Consider the following 23101-nt stretch of genomic DNA (forward strand, 5'->3'; position numbering starts at 1 on the left):
AGTGCTCCGTAGACAATGCATTGGGAAAGATCTTACAGATGTTGCAAAGAGCATCCGGGGGAATGCTGAGTATATGGTTGCATTTTCTGTTTCAGAACTGAGAACACGACAACAGAATAAAGCTCACGTGGGTATAAAAGAGAAAGGAAGCATTCTGTGGGTCAACAAAATCAGTCTCCCGTTCTTTGGAGCAGCTCCAGACTTTATCCTTGATGACATCCCAAGTTTAAGACTTAGCTCACGTTCACAAATATTGGTTGAACTTTCCAAGGACCGCTTTAAAGCTTTTCTTGAGAAGAAATATATTTGTCGTACTTTTCCGTCACTCAGGCTTTATTTTTTCCCCCACCTGCTTTGCGCCCGGTCCCGCTCTTAGGTGCCGTGATTGACCACGTACACGGCAGACGAGGTCACCGGTCGCTCAGTGCTACGTCCCATTTTTGATGACTCGTTGGTAAAGCCCCTTGGAAAGTGGAAATCGAGGTTCCAGACCAATTTTCCTCTGAGATTTGGTCTGACCATGTCAGGCTAGTAAATTACGCCTCACTTCCCATGCAGATAAATAACAACCATTGGTTTGGTTTGATTCCGACACAAACATTTCATTTTCAAACTATTTTTTATCCATTTTGGTCCAGTATATCATGATCAGCGGATTGCCAGTGAGCTGTCCTATCTTCTCCAGCCGGTGAAGCAAATAACATGACAGAGAGATTTCTCGGTTGTTGGTTTTGGAAATGAATCTGATCTCAGACTGCCCTCAGTTCTGAGGCTGCCCTGCTGTAGCTGCGAAAGGCAAAGCTAACTTAACCATCCTGTCAAGTTAGTGGAGAAATGACCAAGGAGACAGTTCTTCTCCCTAAATATAGAGCTGAGGAAGTATCCTTTGCCAATTTATACAGGCGGCAGTGCACAGGACACAGATTAAAGTGTGGCCCGTGCTCCACCGAGTGTATTTGTTATCGAAACTGCGGCGTCAACCTCGAGAGGAAAGACATTTTCTCACACAGGAATACATATCTTCACCTTATTGCAATGGAGTCGGCCATATACAGTATATGGAAGTACAATACTAATGATTCATAGGTTAGACACTCAAAAACAATTTTGCTGGAGCAAAGTCTTTTGGTCGAGCATCTGATGAATCACGTGCGAATGCTGTGTGTTGTGTTATCGTCTATTGTTGCTGACAGTACACTAACTCAGTATTTGTATTTTTGTCTTTGTTGCATTACGGCAGGATTCTCCCAATTTCACAAGGTTACGCGCGAATCGCCGGGTCACGAGATTACACGGACATCCATCTTGTCAGCCTTCAAGTAATGTGTTTGTGTCTGAAACCACAATGATTCTGACCAATCAGCGCACCTGTGAGGAGCTACCGGCAGCTAGGGGAGTGGTTTAGGTGTGTGTGGCTGGTGTCCAATCACCAGTCAAGTATTTTTCGAAAGTGCCTGCCCATTTCCAAACGGTTTTCAATGACGGTTCTCAGATGGTTCTTTCGTAACACACCAAGTGGCGCGTAAGGTTACATTAAACCAACTCACGCCCAGAAAACACAGTCAACTAGCGCTCTAAACTAGCATTCCTGTTGTCATGTTATACAACAAGGTGTCCTTTATATTTTTACTCTACAACAAATGACAAAGCAAATCATTTTGAACTCTACACTCTGTGTGTCTCTAGTTGTTTGAAATGAACTAGGTGTTCCCTGTCAATTAGATGACATAATGTGGGAGTCATAATGACTTTATGACTCCCACTCAGCTGTGGGGCTTATTCAGGTGAGTACTAATATACAGTATCAGTGCATATATTCGGAATCAACTACATGGGAATATACACTGTGTATTCACTGCAATTTACTGAGACAGTGAGAGGCAATGACAGAGACAACAAAAACAAGATGTAACCAGACAACCAATGTACTAGCTGGAGGCGTCAAAGCGAGAGGAATTCAACCCTTCGCCTCTGAGAAGTATGGTAACCTACAGTGACGCTGTGTAGGGACAAACTGGAAATGTCGATGCTGGGCCACATGCGCAATGGGATTTAAAAAAAGTCTGTTTTTCCATTTAAAAACAATGTCACAAACTTGAGAGTCTACTTAGATGTGGGCAGTAATGGTCAGGGAGCAGACGAAACATTTGAAAACCCTGTCATTAATGGTCACGGGATGTGCAGTGGAGCAGCAAAGATTACATGTTTCTTGCTGTTATTATGATTCACACTACTGATTTCCACAATTGGCCATCGTTACTTAATCCACGCAGTCAATTAAAAGCACCACAAAAAGCAGGGCTCCTTAAAATTCTTCTGACAAAACAGACCTGCTCCAACTATTCAGTGTATGAAGAAAATAGTCTACAAGAGGTCCTTTAAGAGATTGAATGCTGGGCTGTTTTTTGGATCAAGTCCGAGTCACAAGGTCTAAAGAAGGCAAATCTGAATCATGTCTCAAGTCTTTAGAGGACAGGTCAAGTTTCGAGTCTTTAGAGAGCAAGTCTAAGTCATGGCTCAAGTATTTAGAGAGAAAGTTCAAGTCATTTCCAACTAAGAAATTATTGAATAAGTTTCCATGACAAAAAATATATAAATATAAATGAAAAAATGGAAAAAAAGACTCAAAAAATATTGCTCACTGAAGCTCAAGATTGAACTCAATTAGAAAGTGGAAGTGGGTGCGTTCGTGTATAACCAGAAAACAGACAAGAGAGTAATGAACCGCATGATTCAGAGAAGATTTTATACCGTTTGGTTTATTAACAGTCCGCATTATAATGCTGGTGTCACCCCCTGAAAGAGCTGCTGCTTCCGCTGCAGTAAAATAGCTTAAAGGTGAGATTCATGTTGAGACAAAAAAAACACTTTTTCTCATTAAAAACAAAACAACCAAAGGCCTGTGTACTAGTAAGTGCAGAACACATTAGCTGACACCTCATTGGCTAAGCAGAGAAGTGTCTTCACTTTCCAGTTGTAGGTGTATTCATCTAATGGACTCAAAATAGTTTTTAGTGACAGTTTAGGCGAGCACTTTTCTGAAGTCTACTCCTTACTGCGATGTTAATTAAGATGGCACATGCAACACAGTTTCCTCTCATCCTATGGCCTGAGGCGTCCTAATAAAAAGGCCACTTCAAACAGCAAGTGAGCATCTAATTAAATTTCTCCACGAATTAATGAGACACAATGTTTACTCCTCCGTGAGACGATTAGTGAAGCTACTAAGACTGTGCACCCATGATACTGATGTTTAGTTTCAAAGGGGCTTGGTGAGACCCTTATTGTTTCACCTCTCAAGAGCATCTAAATGATATGCAAATAGTAAAAGTAAAAAGCTAATGTTCCCCCGTTGGACAAAACCTTGTCGAAGGTCCCTGTAATGTAAGTAGCTCAGATTGCCTCTCTGTATTTACCTATAGCTTGTATTGTCGTATCTCTGATGGGTGCAATGTATAATTGCCAAATGGTAATGCATTTTTGTTATACTTCCTGGAGGCCCAATTTTTATTTTGGAATATTTAAACACATATTTGTCCGTATGTGCTTTAAGGGTTAAAACAGTACACACGAGTTGTTTGCAAATGTCAACTATCAATAAATGTCAGCTGATATGTTAAATGCTTGGTCAAAGGCTATGAGAATATGAAATCCTGTTATGAATAAAGCTCAAATACATTTCAATTTAAAGATATGCGTGCAAGATACATATGCAAAACACGTGACGCTTGCTCTTATAACACAATGGCACTGTACTGTAGCATAATGTAATATTCATCATTACCTCAAGGTGCAGTAAAAATCTATCTGCAAAACCAATTATTTGCTGTTCCATATAGGATAAGCACACCCCGTCCAGTTGTCTTTTATAATGGAAAATCAACTGATGCTTAAGGGACTAATAGACAAAACAATCAATAACAACAATCAATTTGTTGCTATTCTTGTCATGATCAGAGTTTGAAGAAGTCGACCACTGGGCACAACTATCAAAAACACAGTTGTTTATGTTAATTGTTTGGCCAATGAGGCTGTCCTCAGTAATGCACTATAATTCGTGGTGTACTATAAAAAACAACAAACCCTGCATCGGGAGGAGGTCAAGGTGGATGCACTAGACTTTCACCCTGGAGACTGCTCTTTGCTAACTTATTTGTGACGTAAGTTCTGTACTTAAGTAGCTCCACTTACATAGTTCATTTAACCCAGACCTAGATCTTTTCTTTAACCATACCGAGTAGTTTCGTGGCCCAAACCGGGTCTGCACTTACACCTATTTAAATATATTAGTATCAGGCTCAAAAACAAAATCCAGCATAGATATATTTGTTGTTACTGTATATTAAGATTTAGAATTTACGGACTCCAGACTATGTTATTATGGGAGTACAAACATAATACCATTTGTCACCAACACACAACAAGAAAATAATGTCAGCCAGCAGGAAGAAAGCAATACATGTATTATTGTTCTTTAAGAGGGCAAGTCATTTTGAGTAAACAGAGGCCCATGTTATTGACATTTCCAACTAAATAGAGCCAATCTTTGCCATTACGTCAACACTCAAAACTCTGAGCCTTAAGCAAAATACAAAGTCCAGTCATGTTGTTATCGGCTGAGGAATGTCTTTAAAATTAGATGATATCTTTTACTTAGTAACAGAGAAAATGTCTTGCTTTTATATCCTCCCACCTCGACTATAGCAGCGCCTTGTTGAACTCTACGGAAGTGCTCCAAATTGTAAAAAATCCAGCAGCCAAAATATGGACCCGAACAAAGTGTTTCTAACACTTCACGCCAAATTTGCCTTCACTGCGCTGGCTTTCAATCTCTTTTAGATGTCACTTTTAAAGTACTATCAAACACATATAAGGCTTTGTGTTGTCTGGCATCTGCGTGTATCACTGTGTGGCATTTATTCTGTGGTGCTTTGATGAATAGTATTCTAGATACTCTAATATTCCATAAGAAGTGGTTGTTTTTTGTGATTCTGGACAAAGTGATATACTTGTGTGCGGATCTTTTGTCCCCCCCCCCCCCCCCCCCCCCTCTGGCAGTTAAAGTAATTACCATATGGGAGTTAAGTTTCTAGGCTAGATTTAAGTTTTTTTTTTTTAAAGGCACAGGAAGACTAAAAGAGAGCTCCTTGGGGCGGGGGAGATATGGTGATCTCACCTGCAACCAAACGTGCGCCAGTGGGGGAACGTCGACACAGACGGCAGACACCACAACTACCGTACACAGCCAATTACAGAGAGCTTTCCCTGGCGGCGTTAGGCTTAATCAGCATTGTGTGAACTTGATTTGCAAGGGCTTGAACGTAACGGACGTTCATATTTATACAAAAACACAACAGGATACATACAAAATGCAAAGTTAGTGAGAAGAACTAGGGGAGTGAAAGGGGGCCAACAGCTCAATTTTGCCCCAAGGCCCACTAGAGGGTTAATACAGCCCTGGCTAAAAAGACCCCAAAGTAACAAAGCATGAAGGGCTATCCAATCTTTGTTAGTTCGTAATGCACCTTAAAAAAACTAAATGTTAATGCTATCACTAAAATATAATTTGTAACAACTAAGGAGATTTGACATAAATATAAGAAAAGGCTTGGACATTGATGAGTGTGAGTATGTCACATTTTCTTTCCATAAGAAGGTTCGTAGCCTTCATGCTTTGCTGCAAATGCTGCTCATAGACTGTAAGCGTTGGAAATGACGCATAAAACCGCCTGCACAGTATGTCACCGAAAGATAAGAAAGACAGACATTGACATTAAGGCGATACAGCGTAAGTTCATCCCCAAACCTCTTAACTGCAGACGGACACGTCTGACCTACCACAGCTGGAATGACCTTTCTGGACTTTTCTGTAAACTGCATCGCATTAATTAGTGAAGCCAGGCCAGCTCAACATTTGCTCTCAGGGATGGAGGAGTGCAGTTTCCCTTCCACTTTGGATCAGACCTGCCTCCGCTCAGACCTTTCTCAGCTTGTTGGCATCCAATCCCAACAGCCTCATTACCGCCTGGAAGGCTGTTGCGACATGACAGGACGGGAGAAGGTGCCAGGGCGGTTCAGGTGTGGGTCGTGGCCGGTAAGAGAACTGCTGTCGGTGTGGACTTTGGCCTGGCTTGACGTCACATCTCTCCCCTCACGATTAATGACTTAGAAAGGCCTCTAACAGATCAAAACAAGCTCAGGGGTGCGTCAACGGCGGTGTCGATACGCAGCAGGATTTCAGTCAAAGCATAGCTTGTGGACCGTGTGTGTGTGTGTGTGTGTGTGTGTGTGTGTGTGTGTGAGAGTGAGTGTGTGTGTGTATGGTTGACCACTCTTTTAGCAACACTGGCAGAGTAGAGATGCTATTTTACAAGTGTTAGCCAGTTTAACGAGTCATTTTGAGGCACACATATTCCGTTTGAAAACGAGATTGCGCTTCAATTTTGAAAGGCAAACATGATAAAAAACAATAAATATTAAAGCAACATTAAATCGAGGACAACACGTACTACAAGAAAAAAACACTAAATGCAAAGCCCAAACAAGAATGAACCGAAGCCAGGGCATACAGAACGTGTAAACAAACTTTAGACTCCACTTTACGCACGACTTTCGTGACTAAAAAGCTCCCTTGCGCTGTCTTGCAACAGCTCACGCGAACTGTAAACACGTCGAGCACAGTTGAAATAATGTATCTACACATATACGTCTGTTTCCTTCAATCGTCTTACCTTCTGTGTGTCTTCTGCAAGACCCAAAGCGGGCGACGAAGGAGAGCGACACGGCGCACAAAATCCACCACTTGTTGGACAGAGTCATGCTATTGTTCATGTGGCGCTGGTCCGCGCTGAATGTAAAGTTAAGAGGAGCACTTTATCAACTTGTAGCGCTGAAGTTGTGAGCGTGCGCGTGTGTGTGGGCGCGTCCTTCCGTCTGATAACAGTAGATTCTTCGGGTACTACGGAATTGAAATTGCAAGTAATTTCCTGGAGGGTGATACACTTCAGGAAATAAAATATTCCCCATGACTCATAACTTTTACTGAGGAATTAAAAGAAAACCAATGAGGATTTTTTTTTTCTTTCTTTATTATTCATGGCACGTTATCATATTACCCCAAATAAAGAGTATGACATAAATACTTTAATAAAAGGACTGTGGGCAATGAGATCTCAGCAGAACACCTTTGTTCAGCACACAAACAATCTCTCTCTCCCTCTCTCTGTCGCTCCCTCTCTCTGTCGCTCTCTCTGTCTGTTGGGAGCAGATGAGCTGTAGCAAGCCGAGAACCGAGGCTGCATCTTTTCAACCCCCTTACAACACTTTAATTCACTCCAATTCATCTTGCAGTGATGAGAAATTATACTTCTGAAGCCCAGACTCAGAGCTCTGTCCGTTTCATTCAGGAAGTTCGTACCTGAGTTATGGCCTTTGGAGAGGTTTTGAAACCCCCTTTTCAACTCCTCTAGTGACACATACTGCAATTGAGCTTCGAGCCGGCACATACACGCTGAAATGGCTGCGCCTTGTACTTTCAGAACTTCAATACATTCATTACACTGTGTTAAATGCCGCACAATGCACAGTAACAAACTATGTTGGCTGCACTGTGCCAAGGCAGGAGAGTTCAGACACAGTTGGGGGTCGCCCAGAATGAAAATGATTGCTTTTTGAATGTCATGCAAGGCACTCTGGTGGAATCTATCCTTATCCGAGTCAGAGTTTGAATGTTGGGTGTCGTCTACTGAACAGATTGTGAAATACAATAAAATGTGCTAAGCTGATTTTCAGATGAAAGCAGAGGCAATGACGTTAAATCCACAGTTCAACTGGAATACTTCACTTGTTAGAGACTCAAGGCCACAAGCTGTAACACAAAATATCACAGTGTCTGTGTGAAGAGATAAACTGCACACAGCTCATTTCGTAACCAGGACCAGCTGGCAGGCAACCAGCAGAGACTCCCAAGAAGTAAACGGTCCCAGCAATGAAATAGTTTGGAACATAACCCCGTGAAAAGTTGAATTGTCATTGTTACATTTCGGTCTGGTTTGGTACAAAATAAACAATATAACCTATAATGTGTGAAGTGAGCTTTATGGACAGAGCGGGCCATCTGCTTCCCCCTGTTTCAAATTGCTGTGCTAAGCTAAGTCAGCCAGCAGTTGGCCAAAAGTGAGTCTGTCGCCCACAATGTCACACTATTCCTGTAAGCATCCAATGATATTTCGGACTAAAGCTTCCAACTTTTATTGCAACAGACTGTTGAACGCCCTTTCCTGTTTCAACGTGACAATTTACCATTTGGTGCTGGTTCAAACTTTATTCATTCAGTTCAGTACAAAACCAGGCAGATATGAGCTCTGGGAACAAGCTTCTACTCTCAGAAGCCTCCAAACTACACAAAAGTGAACGCGTCATGATCTCTTCTGTGGCTTTCGCATTCTTGCATCAAGCTTCAAGCCACAAAGTTACATACTGTAGAGGAAAACAGCACAGAGTCACTAATTTGGACTGAAAATAATGATACAATGTCGTGATTAACGCTTAGGGATTCAGTAGATCAGTAGATCCAACTTGCTTTCAAAGAAAGTGAAAGATATCACAAATCCAAATTGTTCCTAAACTGATGTCAACCCTTGAAAACTGTGTGTGTGCTCTCCTCAGATGGTGCCACAGTTGCCAAGACAAGCTCTCTTTCTGGAGCAAGGGTTAGCCGGGAAAAGTTAATATTTGTTTTGTCTCCATGTAGGGCTGCTGCTGCGGTGTCATCAAGACAGCCTCCTAAACCCCCGACTGCTCTCGTAGCGCTCATAAACCTCCGGCAGCAGTAGACAGTGGTCATACTGGTCAGCTCCCAGGAGTGCCTGTGTGGAACATTACAAGTGTGATGCAGAGAACGGAATTGAGCAAGGATGCTCCCTCCACCTTCCTTTGGCAAATAAAGGTTTGGAAAGACAATAGTAAAAAGATAAAATAGTGATATGTCTCTCGAAATGTCACTAAGATAACCGACTGGGATACGTGGAGATGTTATTAACTGCATGAGTCAGTTACATCACGTAAGTCCACCCTGAGTAAACGATGACGATTTGATTTTGCATGGGCCAATATCTTCCTGACAAACGCTTTTCTTGACAAGCACTGTGTCATCGTTATAGGAGGTGTCATATTCTGAGGTGCAGCTTGCTGTATTGTCGAAGGAGAACCGGGATTTCTGGAACAACCTCACCTACTTCCAAGTTGCACGTAGAAAGGAAATTGGAAATCTGAAGGGGATTAGTCTGTTTTATTCAAATAGATTTAAAGCACGGTTCCAAACAGCAGCTGTCTGCTGTGAAGGACCTCCAGCTTAAGTAGCAATTTGATTTTAATGGCAACATTCACTGAGAGTATGATCGTGTGAATTCATATCGTTTTGCCAAAGGTATATTATGTATAAATATTTAATTCCACAATAACAGCTCTAACTGGCAAGACCTTTTCCAAAACCGCATGGAGAAACAGATTACATGCTGGAGCCTCAATCCATGAAGACCATCTCCGTGAGTCCCCACCAAAATGGCTCTCCCACTTCCCACTTCCAGAACCTCACATCATCAAGACCGCACTGCCAGAAGGTTTCTGGTACCACAACTGGCCGCTTAAGAAATGTGAGGACCCACAATGAGAACCACGCCAGGAGGACCGATGATGATGGTGGTGCTCATTTATGACTAACCCGCTGGAAAATATCAGCATTTTCTGTTTAAGCATTTTTCAGCTCATACTTTTGGTTTTACGGCCCACAACTTTAGTGTTTGGTTCAGTCACTGGTCTTAACAACCTTGTTTTCAGTGGCAACAGCTGTTTTTAGCAAACAATCGTAAAAAAAACAACTGTACACTACTGAAAGAAACGGCTTTGAGACACAGCATTTGCCTCTGGAGTTAGTGGAGACCAACACAGAGCTAAAAGGAGAGTGAATATTGGACTTTTTCCACTTTGTCAGAGACATTGGCTCAAAAGTAATGCTAATGTTGGATCATGGACATATTATGTCAATGTTAACAGCTTGTAGTGCTGTCCCCAAGTGGCCAAAAACTGAATTAATTAAGGTTAAATCTACATCAACCATAATGCCATCAATACATTATTTCCCGAAACTTAAACTAGCGGCTTTAGTTGCCTATGTCTTTAACCAAATTCACAATCAACATTGTGTCTAATATGTTTAAGGAAAGTGTAGCTCAACCATGGTTATGTTTCTCCCAAAATGCATTTCACTCTCTCAAATTAGCATCATAATTGCGCTGACGCTGCTCAGTAGAGCTCGACTGGTGGCTTATTTTGGATTACCTTCATATCCTAACTGAGAAGGTACAGTAGTTATTGTCTTTGCCACTTTAACTTAAGTGTATCATGGTATAATAGTAGAAGATGTATGGCAAACAAATGTTAAGATGTCTGTCTGAATGTGGTGGAATAGTAAGAATTGACATGAAATAATAAAACTCACTTTGAAGATTCCTGGAACCAAATAAACCACACAAGCTGAAGTGAACCGTTGCCAGATTTGTTCTAGTTTTGAGAAAAATTAGCATTGGAGGCTGGAAATTGCACTGAATCACTTGTACCACACCAGTCCACAGCCTTGGCACCCTCTCAGTGTGTGCATGCTTGGTCGTACATTCGTGGGATGTCAGTGGACAAGAATGTGCTTGTCTGTGAGACTAATCGGGCAGCACTATTACTCACTCCGTTCAGGGAAACTGTGCCTATGTGCCCCCCCCCCCCCCCCCCCCCACACCTTCTGCACGGAAAGTCCTCGAGTGAGAGAAAGTCAAAGTCACATGGTCAAATCCGCAGCAACGCTTTGATGGAATTTCCTGCGTGCTGATTTTCCCACGATATCATGGCCTCAATATTTCTCGCTTGAAACAATGTGCTGTAGGAGAAGACTCCTGACACTTTGGCTTATAGCAGAAGACGTGATGTCATTTGTCTGGCCTCCCGGCAACTTCAGAGATGAATGCGGGTCCTTAATTTTTTATGTCTTTGGAGGGAAAATAAAATATGTATTGGAAATACAGAGGCCAAAATTATCAATTTTTTTTTTTTTGTATTTTATTTTACGTAACTGGTCATTTATCGTAAAATCCCAAACACATGACACATAGACATCAACTGTGAGGAAAATACTGCAGCAGTAACATTCCGCTGCTTATCACTTAGGACACTGGTTCCCAACCCCCAGGTTGGGACCCCTCAAGGGGTCACAAGATAAATCTGAAGGGTCTCAAGATTATTATCAAGTTAAGAAAGGAGAAAAAAAAGCGTGCTTTTTCTGGCTTTTTTTTTAAATCGTTGCTTTGCTTGTGGAATTCAGGAGTTTCCACCACCACCAGGCCCATTAAACGACTACAATGAACTATCTAAGAAGGAAACATCACTCTTATATAGATATAAGCAACTTGGTAGCAGGTGGCTTGACAATAAAAGTCAAAATGGTTGAGAACCAGGGCTTTAGGAGATGACATCAACATGTCCACATCTGGAGTTCTAAACCGTCACAGCTATTACTTTCTTTTCCAACGGGTGGTGCAGGTTAGCATGAAACCTGGACAGGCAATGACCAAACATCTCCCCCTTGTGGAGAATCATCAAGCTGCTAAATGTGTAGTGTGGGCTTGTGAGGTAATGAAAGAGTTGTCCCGTTCCTACAATTTCTTTCATCTAAAAAGTCAGTAACAACTAATTTCCTCATTCCATACATTCATGCAACGCTATCAGAAGTACACCCGGTTGCCGGGCGTCTGTAGGTTTTGGTGGGTTAAAGTCTCAAGTCTTCAAAGCCATCATTCTCCGTCCTATATTGCAGCTCTCCCCAAAAGACTTGGATTAAGCCCTGCTTAAGACCACTTCATTCTGTCATACCCTGTTTGGCTCAGATAACACTTGCCGTGCCTTAGCTCCATTAGAAATCCTCTACTGGAGCCCGACATGTCTCAAGTTATAATGAAAAGAAGTTTAAAAATAGCCGAATAACGTTGGTGGGACAAATCAATACGAGCGATTAAGCAAGGCAAGTAATGAAGCTTTTTGTTTTGAGCCGAGGGCTTTCCATGCGATTTATTGTGTTATTACTTTGCCACATTCATAAAAGTTCAAATTCAATACGCCGCTGCTTTTATTCAGTTAAACAAAGAAGCGAACAATTAAAATGACACTCCACGGTGAGTTAATCATCAAATCAATAATTAATTTAATGAGTCAGTAGAAGTTGTCGTCAGACAAAAGGACGGTCCTGTAGGTGGTGGGTGAGAGAGCAGATACTGGAATACAGGCCTGCAATGTGGGTCTGAGCATGATTCACTCTTACAACACCTGCTGGCTTTTATGTGAAATTCCCCTTCTGGATTCTGTTACCACCTGGTGCACTTCATTGTCTGTCACAGCATAAGCGTAGTAACTTCTTACGAGCCGGTGAGTAAGGAAATTCTATTTCAAAGACACTTCATTGGCATGAAACTTTCAGGAACATATATAAATATATATATATATATATATTTACATGTCTTTCACAGCTGGCTGCCATTTGAAACTTGGAATCGGTTGACAACACTGACGGAGGTTTGTACAAAAGCTGTCACCTGGGGCTGAAAAACAAGCTGCTGTTGCTCTGGTATCAAGAGGAAATAACACAACACCATACTGTACATTGCTGTTTATCGCCTTGTACAGCTCTTCCCATGGGCACCGGGTAAACCAAGGTTGCATTCACTTAGAGTCTCAGTTAAATATATGAGACACTTTAATTGCATCTCCCCCGGATGATGTTTCATTTTCCATCAGAAGAAAGAAAACATATGATATTAAATGTTACACTTCTTAATATATAAAAAAGCTGATCTCTATGTCACAAGGCAGGGCAGTAAAATATGAAACTGCACTGATGGATAAGCACCCGTTAATTGGATTTTCTTTCTCCTGTGCGATTAACATTTAAGTTATGCAAGTGAGAGCAAGGAAAATCAAACATCATTAAGTTTAAGATCATCATTGCTATCGACTGTCACAGTAATACTAATGCAGCCACCGTATTGTGATAGCGCATTATTGATAAGCAGTTTGCAAGGGCTTATTGGACAAGTTATTCAAAGCCACACACAAAAGATAGTGAGTTAGATCAAGTTTCACCTTTTTTGTCTGACAAACCCACACAAACATCAGATAAACACCACTTGTCAAAATGTGTTCATCGAAATTCACAAAATACTAGTGCTTGAAGTGAAAAGATAAGTACTTCCAGTACTCCCCTTTTCATGTCGGTGTGTGTATCGGCCGATATCAACAATCTCTTGCTACTTATTCCTATTTAATTCATTGTTTTTTAAAGCATGCTGGACTGTGTCAGCTGTGATGTCATTGTCTCATTGTCAAAAAGTGCGTCCCTATGTTTTCTGTAGCCTTCATTATCGCTCTATAATATATTATAGTATGCCTAAAGCCTGGAATCAACACCAGCCGGCCAGACAGACAGACAGGCGTGCATGCAGAGCTGAAACGATTTTGATGAAAAGTTATGAAGTTATCAACAAGGTTTGATAAAGTACAGCATTTTTTTTTTTTTTAATCTGGCTTACACTTTAATAGTCAATGTTTAAGTTGGTTCTACAACTTGGAGTGAACCTTTACTTATCCATTATCTATAGTTATCTATTTAAACTGTTTATTAGCTATGTTTATCCATTACTTTTAGCTTATTACGTTTATCTGTTAAGTTTTAGCTAGTTACGGTTATCTGTTACATTACATTACATTACAGTCATTTAGCAGACGCTTTTATCCAAAGCGACTTACAATAAGTGTATTCAACATAGGTTACTTTTAGCTAGTTCCGGTTATCCGTTAAGTTTTAGCTTGTTACGTTTGTCTGTTACTTTTAGCTCATTTCGTTTATCTAATTCTAGCTACCTATTTAGATGGTGTTGCAAAGTACACAGTTTGGTGGCAGTCATGCTGACACAGAATCACACCATTTCGGATGGTTCTGTTTTGATGGATATTTTCCTCCTATACTGTATTACAATACTATACTTTATATATATTTTTTTACATTACATTACAGTCATTTAGCAGACGCTTTTATCCAAAGCGACTTACAATAAGTGTATTCAACATAGGTATTCAAGAGAACTACTAGTCACCAGAAGTCATAAGTACATCTCCTTTACCATATCATAACATGTTTTGTTATAGTTCATCCACTCCACAATCTTTTCTCATACTACATGGGCTTTGCGGTAGTATCACTGCTCTAAATCCTTTCACCATGTGCACATTTTGTGAAAGCATCCAGACCTAGTTTAAGAAAGGATGAAAATACATATCTCTCTCAGCATGAATAGGTTAAATTGCATGCACACATTAAAGGAAAAGTCCACTGGAACTTGATTAAAATGGATTTACATACTAGGCTAATGTCAAAGCCTAAGGAGCCTAAGGGGATTTCCAATTCACACAATGACTTCATACAGAAATAGGAGTAAAGAATTTGCTCTTTAATTAAAGTCCTTGTATCCCAAGTTATTAGTATCTGATTGTGGTTATAGGGCCAAAAAATAACTTGGAGATTGAAAATCAGGCATAACAAAGGCACTCATGAAGTCTGTACATTTTACGCTTATTGTAAGTTTTAAGATGACACTGCAGTCTCACTTTGAAGAGATTGTTCTTTCGAAAGCAAAGTCAGTAAGCTTTGTAGTCAGATTACTGACAAAAACAAGTTCACACAACCACACACACACACACACACACTGACACAAACACACTATTGCTGTTTATTTTGTGCTTGCAGCTATCTACTCTGAAAAAAGAAATATATCTTTTTGCTAATGTTTTTATCCTGGGAGACTGAGAAAACCTCATCGACGCAGCGTCTTGAGATCAAAAATAAAGCTACATTTCAGGAACTTTACATTTATTTCGATTAAGACTTTCCTCATACTCTGTTGTTAATTAACCAGTGTAATATAGTTGGACTACAAAGAAAAAAATATTTTCTTTTGACTCCAGGTCTGTTAATAACTCCATAACTTGGTTTTGGATTCATTTTCCATCAAACCACTCTTAACTATCTCCCTGTAGCGGTAGCTGCAACAGCTGTTGAGTGTATGCTGCCAGTATCCAAGAATTTTGTCGCAATTCAATGATCGCAGCACATAAAAACAATGTCATAAAGTGCATTCACCTGTACTTCTTTGAATATAAATCAGACCTTGTAAAATGCATAATGGCTAAACTTAGTTTCCCTGTCAGCCAGTCCTTCTGCTTCACATGAGAATGCCTGAGAGGGAACATTAACCAGTCTGCCTTTTCAGTCACGGAGGAGCTGAAGAGAAGGCTATGCTGAAATAATTACATTAGCTAAGCTAAAATTAGAGGCCATGCTCTCAACAGATTTTAACAAATGGCAGCGATATCCCTTTGCAAGCTATTCTCCCCCGCCCCACAAATGCTACGCTCCCGCTAAAGTGATGCAATCACATCATGCAACGCAAAGCCAACTCTCTAAAAACCCATTTTAATCATCATCTACCGTCTAAGCTGTGTCTGCATGGATCCGAAGCTCGGAGATGAAATGGGCTGTCACCCATCTGCTGGATAGATTTATACCATGAATAAAAAAAGTTAATTATCATTATGCATACCGTTTACTTTGGGGGTATTCTCAGCTATCGCACAGTGATAGCATAGATTTGAACTACTGGTGGCTTCAGTGAGAGCTGCACCATTAACTGTGGCAAACTGTGTATCACACCTCGCCATTGGCCAAGGTGTCTGGAAATGTCAGTAAGAGGGACACTGTGCAGAACAATGCTCCCCGCTTCCTGTATGTGTTGCATAGTTGAAGCCGGACATCTCTGAAAACCTTTTCCATGTCTTATACTGAAAGGTGATAAGTTTGAAATTCAGAGCATTAACATAGAAGCAAACAACGATTTGCTATGTAAAATATCATGGAGTACACTTTTTAAACAGATGTTAATATGAGCACAAAACGTGTCAGTAGCCAACATGTTAATGTGACTATATAAGGACCAGGAATGTTGTGTTATTCTTTACACAAATGATGTGTTTAGAGTTTTAACACAAGATTCCAACTTTCTGCTCCATAGAGACCAATGTTAAATCTGACCACTCATTTCTCAAAGAAAGCAGACGGTACCAGTTTTGTATATTGCGCCGGAGCTCACATTTTTAACACCACCAACATAAAAAACACATCATCGCGTTCGGCAGAGTCTTATCTTTCTCACGGTATCCTTATTTTGGCACTCAGACTCCTGCTTTTTGTTAAAAGGAGGCAGGAGTTTTGTTCAAAATCACTGTTTACTGTAACGTTTATTAATCAGTCTGCTTCTAACACCAGGTGCGTCCTCACCATGGCAACCAGTTACACACACGCACGCTCTCTCTCTACACACACACACGACTTGGAGATATTCAGTCAAAGGCATTTTTAGACCTCCTGTCTGTCTGTCTGTCTGTCTGCCTCTCTGTCTCACTCACTCAGTCAGTACATATAACTGTCTGTCTGCCTGTCTTACTCACTCAGTCAGTACATAAAACTGTCTGTATTAACGTTAGCTAAATTACATTAACATTAGTTAACTTAGCTAACAGCTATCCAGTCAATTTACATTGGTTAAAGATAGGTTCAACTTTTAGTAGCCACAAACTCATGAGCAACCGTTTGGTAGAGGCCTGTATTTAAAAAACTGTGGGGTCTATTGGAAATTTCTTTTGGGATTGTGTTTATAACTGCCCCAAAGATAGTTTGTTTTTTGAATGTTTAGTTTTTAGAGAACGAAACTGTGGACAGTCGGCACATTGATTGTTTTATATCAGTAGATTTTGCCGAGGGTTTTTGTGAAAAGTTGTTCCGTTTAAAGTTAAAGTGTTTGAGTTGCTGGATCTGAGGACGCCAGTGCTGACAGGACAGGACGGTTGGTGTTTTTTTTCGACGAGGACTTCACAGCCGTTCCCGTTACCGTCACCTCCGTTTGTGAACGTGTTTTTCAATTTTGGACTACAAAACTCTTTTTTGTTTTCCCTCAAAGACTGAACTGTTGAGTTTTTAGACTTTCGTGGATTTTGCTCGGCTGAGGATCAGGACGCGGGAGTCATCACCGCACCCGAGCCTACAGGCCTGCAACGTTTATTATTTTCATGAGTGAGTGAGTGTGTGTGTGCCCATTGGTTTAGAGTTAAGGATTGTGTTTATACACTGAGTCTGCTGTAGTGTGTTATTGTTGTTTTGTTTTCCTGTTCCCCGAAAGGGTTAATATTATTTGAACATTTTTTAAAAACAAAAACGCAGTAAACTTGTATTCCTTTTTCATCCCCAAAAACGTGTCTGTGGTCAGTTATTTAATTTAATGCTAAGTTTAACAGTTTATTTGTTTATTCAGAGGGTAATTTAAATATCACCCGAATCAGGTAAACCTTCGAGGTAGCTACCTTAAGATTTCAAACTCAAACACCCCATCCCTCCAGTGTAAAGGGTAACCTATAGGTCTACTCTCTATAGAGTGAAGGGGTGCTACACAAAGATTTCACATTTCATTTTTTGTTGGGACAGTTAACATTATCCATGATTGTCACTATATCTAATTTATTAATTAGGCCTTACCATACTGGTGATATGATACTGTACTGCATTATATAGACAAATGAAATAATGGGAAATTAATTCTTCACAGTATTCATAGCAGTCAATATTTAAATTGCAAAAAGTTGTTTCAGGAGCAAAATCACCATATAAATTGAGGTATCCCGTAAAACAGTGACTTTGGATCAATAACAGTCTGCAGGACACAGACAACTGTCAACCACCTAACATGACTATCACTCCCTCCCTCTGCTGCTGATCTGAACAGATTCACTGCTATCTGCTGCTGGTAGAGGGAGGTGAGATGGTCTGGGGGGGGGAGCATTGCAGTTGTTGTGGTCTTTCCAGACATGTTATACATAACCTTTAGGGAAAAGTGAGGAGGGTGCATTTCATCACAGACTTAAAGAAAGCACGCAGTCGCCGAAGGAACGGGCGTGCACGTCTGAAATTAGGTTTTAGACTCCTTGATTACACGTATGCGTTCAACAGTTAAAACAGCTGTGGCTGTGTCAATATATCCGCTCGTGACGGAGTTAGGGCAGGCCAACGAACGTCACCTCTGTCAAAATACGTTTTGTTTGTGAAATACTATCTTTAATACAACGGGGATAGCACTCACTGTAACGTGTTTTCAGGTCGGCGAGTCACTATAACGTGTCCACGGAGTTTCACCACCTTCCCCGCCGTGGTGCGCGAGCCAAGCCCCCACCCTCGGGAAAAAACATGTCCGCCACAGACCCTCTGATGTGACGTCATCCGGTTGCCATGGGAATGTTTGCATAGTTTGCGTATGTGCTTCGAAGACATCAAAGGCAGTGATGTCACAAAGAATGCCGGGATGTCACCAGCGTCTGGTTCTTTTATTTCATAGCACAATGTTTACTGGACAGAGCACGTTACATAACAGAGCAAGTTACACGACAGAGGAAGTTACACAACAAAAATACAAGGATATGTCTCACTTTAAAGAATACGCACAGCTCCCCAACCTCTTAATAACTGGCCGAGGGCTCTGCCAGGTGGAGGGTTTTAGTAAGATGCCGCACCAGGACGACAGAAAACCTCTTGACGAAAAGGCACTAGGTACCCCTGCAAAAAGGAGCAGTCGTCCTGTTAACGGCGTCTACATGTCACATAAGACAATCCAACACGCCACAAAGGACGACAAACGACACCAAACCGGACCGCTAAAAGACGCTGTTGATGCAGGCAATTTAAAGATGTTGGTGAGAGATATCGACCTCACAAAATATAACAGTGCACCCCGTATTGAAAATAATCAACGGCAAGAGGGAGCCAAAAAACTGAACAAGCTGCAGCCAACTTATATAGGGCACAATATTTCTACACAGGAAGCACTTGCAGGAAAGGAGTACTTGGAGGACTCCAGTTACTGTGATCAATTTACTGGAGAAAAACTACCCTATTTCAGCACAGCTAACACCAGGTTAGTCAGGCAGAAGCTGGAAAGCAACAAGGTGCAGATACCTTATGTAGAGAACAGCAAGGTTGATCTCTTGCCGACCCGCTTTCCGTCTATTTCTACAAAGGGAGCACTTGCAGGAAAACACTCTGTCCCTGCTGGGGTGGGCAGTGTGGAGGACTCCAGCTACTGTGATCAATTTACTGGAGAAAAACTACCCTATTTCAGCACAGCTAAAACCAGGTTAGTCAGAAAGAAGCTGGAAAACAACAAGTTGCAGCTAGCTCATGTAGAGAACAGCCAGGTTGATCTCCCGCCGATCCACTGTCCGTCTGGAGCACTTGCAGGAAAACACTGTCCCTGCTGAGGTGGGCAGTGTCCCTGATAGGGTGGAGGGCTCTGGCTACCGCGATCAATTTACCAGAGAAAAACTACCCTATTTCAGCACAGCTAAAACCAGGTTAGTCAGGCAGAAGCTGGAAAGCAACAAGTTGCAGCTAGCTCATGTAGAGAAGAGCAAGGTTGATCTGCCGAACCGCTTTCCGTCTATTTCTACAAAGGGAGCACTTGCGGGAAAACACTCTGTCCCTGCTGGGGTGGGCACGGTCCCTGATAGGGTGGAGGACTCCGGCTACCGCGCTCAACCTAATGGAGAACAACTACTCCATTTCAGCACAGATCAAACCAGGTTAGTCAGACAGAAGCTGGAACGCAACAAGTTGCAGATACCTTATTAGAAGAGCAAGGTTGTCGAACCGCTTTCCGTCTATTTCTACCACCATTGGTGATTAGCACTGATGCCTTACAGCCAGGTATTGGTTACCTTGCGGTGTGGGGTTTGTATTCTTTTTCAGGACACCATTGGTGATTAGCACTGATGCCTTACAGCTAGGTATTGGTTACCTTGCGGTGTGGGGTTTGTATTCTTTTTCAGGACACCATTGGTGATTAGCACTGATGCCTTACAGCCAGGTATTGGTTACCTTGCGGTGTGGGGTTTGTATTCTTTTTCAGGACACCAGTTTTACAAGATTACATTTCAAAACAAATTTATAATTTACCTTCACCCAATAGCTTTTAGACATCATGACGTAACTCAAAGAAACCTCTGTACGTTAGCTGTTAGCTCTGTTACTTAACCAAGAAGGAGTGTGCTGCCAAACAGCCTACAGTAACTAGCTCTCCTGCCAATTTAAACATTGTTATTTGATCACAAGGTAGCATTATCTTGGAAATCTTCTATCGCCCCAGAGACAATGGGACGCCGTTAGCCTCCAGCCCTGAGCCCTGCTACCTGTTTTTCTTTCTCTCATGTATTTATTTTTTCTTCATCCAAACACACGAACATCATACACAAATACAAAAGCTAGGCCTGTCAGACAGCAAAAAAATTAAATAACAATACAAAATAGAACACATAGAACAAGGAAAAAACAGTTGAAAAGTTTGGAGACGGACCCTGGGTCTTTTGCCTGTCCAAATATATCTAGATAACATCTTGTCCCATTCATTAAATTGGTTTTGGTTAATCTCTTTTGGTAGAGGTTGAAATAGATAAAGTAGTTTGGGCAGTATATTCATTTTAATAGATTCAATCCTCGCAGTGAAATTTAGGAAAGGGATTCAGTTCCATCTTGCTAGGGCTGCAACAACGAATCGATAAAATCGATAAAAATCGATTATTAAAAGAGTTGGCAAAGGATTTCATTATCGATTCGTTGTGTTGCGCGATTATTACGCCACTCAACAAGTCGCAGAGATGTTTGAGTGTTCAAAGCAAGCCCGGTCGCCTGAATACCGCAGCTAGGAATAGTGGAATAGGACTCCGGTTCTGTAGCTGACACTGACCGGCGTATAAACGTTGCCATGACAACACCGGAAGTTGATTTACGTAATTTGTATTATTTTTAGTTTATTTCTGCAATTATAATACATTACATTTACTGCCATTTTGGGTACCTTGTGTTAAACTCGTAACCATTTTGCCGTTGTTTTACTTGTGATAGACGAGCTTTTGTTTTCGTAACGTGACCATTAAACCGGAAGTTAAGCGGAGCTCAGAAAGATGAGAAATGGCGGGAGAAAACAGCGAACTTTTTCTTCCCCGTGTTATTCTACTGCTGGTTTACCAGGCGAACACGGTCAAGTTTATTCAGTTAACTCATTAAAGTACTGTTATACTTGTAGGTGATGAGAGACAGAGTATTTGTTTCTTTGTTGTTTGTACATGAAGCTGTTTTGTGTCTTCTAGTTTTCCCAGTGTTCCATGAGAGGACAATAATAAACGTGAACATCAGTAAGAAGCGTGGACTCTTTTATGACCAGTGTGGTTACAGGTTGTATTTTGTGGGTTTTTCTCTGAACTGGGGCCATGATTAAGAGGGACGGCCGGGGGAAACCTCACCTGGCCCGGACACGGAAAGGATTGACAGATTGATAGCTCTTTCTCGATTCAGCAGGAACGCAACAAGGTGCAGCTACCTTATGTAGAGAAGAGCAAGGTTGATCTCCTGCCAACCCGCTGTCCGTCTATTTCCACATAGAAGCACCAGGACGACCCTGTCCCTCAATGCCCAAATAATTCCCTCTCAATCACTGTCCCCTCTTTCAAATGTCTTCTCATACTGCGGGTGGTGGTGCGATTTGTCTGGTTAATTCCGATAACGAACGAGACCCCGGCATGCTAACTAGTTACGCGGCCCCGTGCGGTCGGTGTCCAGAGGGACAAATGGCGGGAGAAAACAGCGAACTTTTTCTTCCCCGTGTTATTCTACTGATGGTTTACCAGGCGAACACGGTCAAGTTTATTCAGTTAACTCATTAAAGTACTGTTATACTTGTAGGTGATGAGAGACAGAGTATTTGTTTCTTTGTTGTTTGTACATGAAGCTGTTTTGTGTCTTCTAGTTTTCCCAGTGTTCCATGAGAGGACAATAATAAACGTGAACATCAGTAAGAAGCGTGGACTCTTTTATGACCAGTGTGGTTACAGGTTGTATTTTGTGGGTTTTTCTCTGAACTGGGGCCATGATTAAGAGGGACGGCCGGGGGAAACCTCACCTGGCCCGGACACGGAAAGGATTGACAGATTGATAGCTCTTTCTCGATTCAGCAGGAACGCAACAAGGTGCAGCTACCTTATGTAGAGAAGAGCAAGGTTGATCTCCTGCCAACCCGCTGTCCGTCTATTTCCACATAGAAGCACCAGGACGACCCTGTCCCTCAATGCCCAAATAATTCCCTCTCAATCACTGTCCCCTCTTTCAAATGTCTTCTCATACTGCGGGTGGTGGTGCGATTTGTCTGGTTAATTCCGATAACGAACGAGACCCCGGCATGCTAACTAGTTACGCGGCCCCGTGCGGTCGGTGTCCAGAGGGACAAATGGCGGGAGAAAACAGCGAACTTTTTCTTCCCCGTGTTATTCTACTGATGGTTTACCAGGCGAACACGGTCAAGTTTATTCAGTTAACTCATTAAAGTACTGTTATACTTGTAGGTGATGAGAGACAGAGTATTTGTTTCTTTGTTGTTTGTACATGAAGCTGTTTTGTGTCTTCTAGTTTTCCCAGTGTTCCATGAGAGGACAATAATAAACGTGAACATCAGTAAGAAGCGTGGACTCTTTTATGACCAGTGTGGTTACAGGTTGTATTTTGTGGGTTTTTCTCTGAACTGGGGCCATGATTAAGAGGGACGGCCGGGGGAAACCTCACCTGGCCCGGACACGGAAAGGATTGACAGATTGATAGCTCTTTCTCGATTCAGCAGGAACGCAACAAGGTGCAGCTACCTTATGTAGAGAAGAGCAAGGTTGATCTCCTGCCAACCCGCTGTCCGTCTATTTCCACATAGAAGCACCAGGACGACCCTGTCCCTCAATGCCCAAATAATTCCCTCTCAATCACTGTCCCCTCTTTCAAATGTCTTCTCATACTGCGGGTGGTGGTGCGATTTGTCTGGTTAATTCCGATAACGAACGAGACCCCGGCATGCTAACTAGTTACGCGGCCCCGTGC

General features: G+C 41.7%; 1 protein-coding gene across 1 annotated transcript in view; it reads right to left on the reverse strand.

The window, feature by feature from the left end:
* The window catches only part of tfpia (tissue factor pathway inhibitor a), a 40237-nt gene extending 33340 nt beyond the window's left edge, over positions 1 to 6897 (reverse strand). Inside the window, exon 1 of the mRNA XM_079170027.1 lies at positions 6732 to 6897. Within this exon, the coding sequence (XP_079026153.1) occupies positions 6732 to 6831 (100 nt within the window). The 5' untranslated portion in view covers positions 6832 to 6897. The remainder of the gene's footprint in view (positions 1 to 6731) is intronic.
* Positions 6898 to 23101: the final 16204 nt, after the last annotated feature.

This window comes from Pholis gunnellus (assembly GCF_910591455.1).
Source record: "Pholis gunnellus genome assembly, chromosome: 12".
NCBI classification, from domain to species: Eukaryota; Metazoa; Chordata; class Actinopteri; order Perciformes; family Pholidae; genus Pholis; species Pholis gunnellus.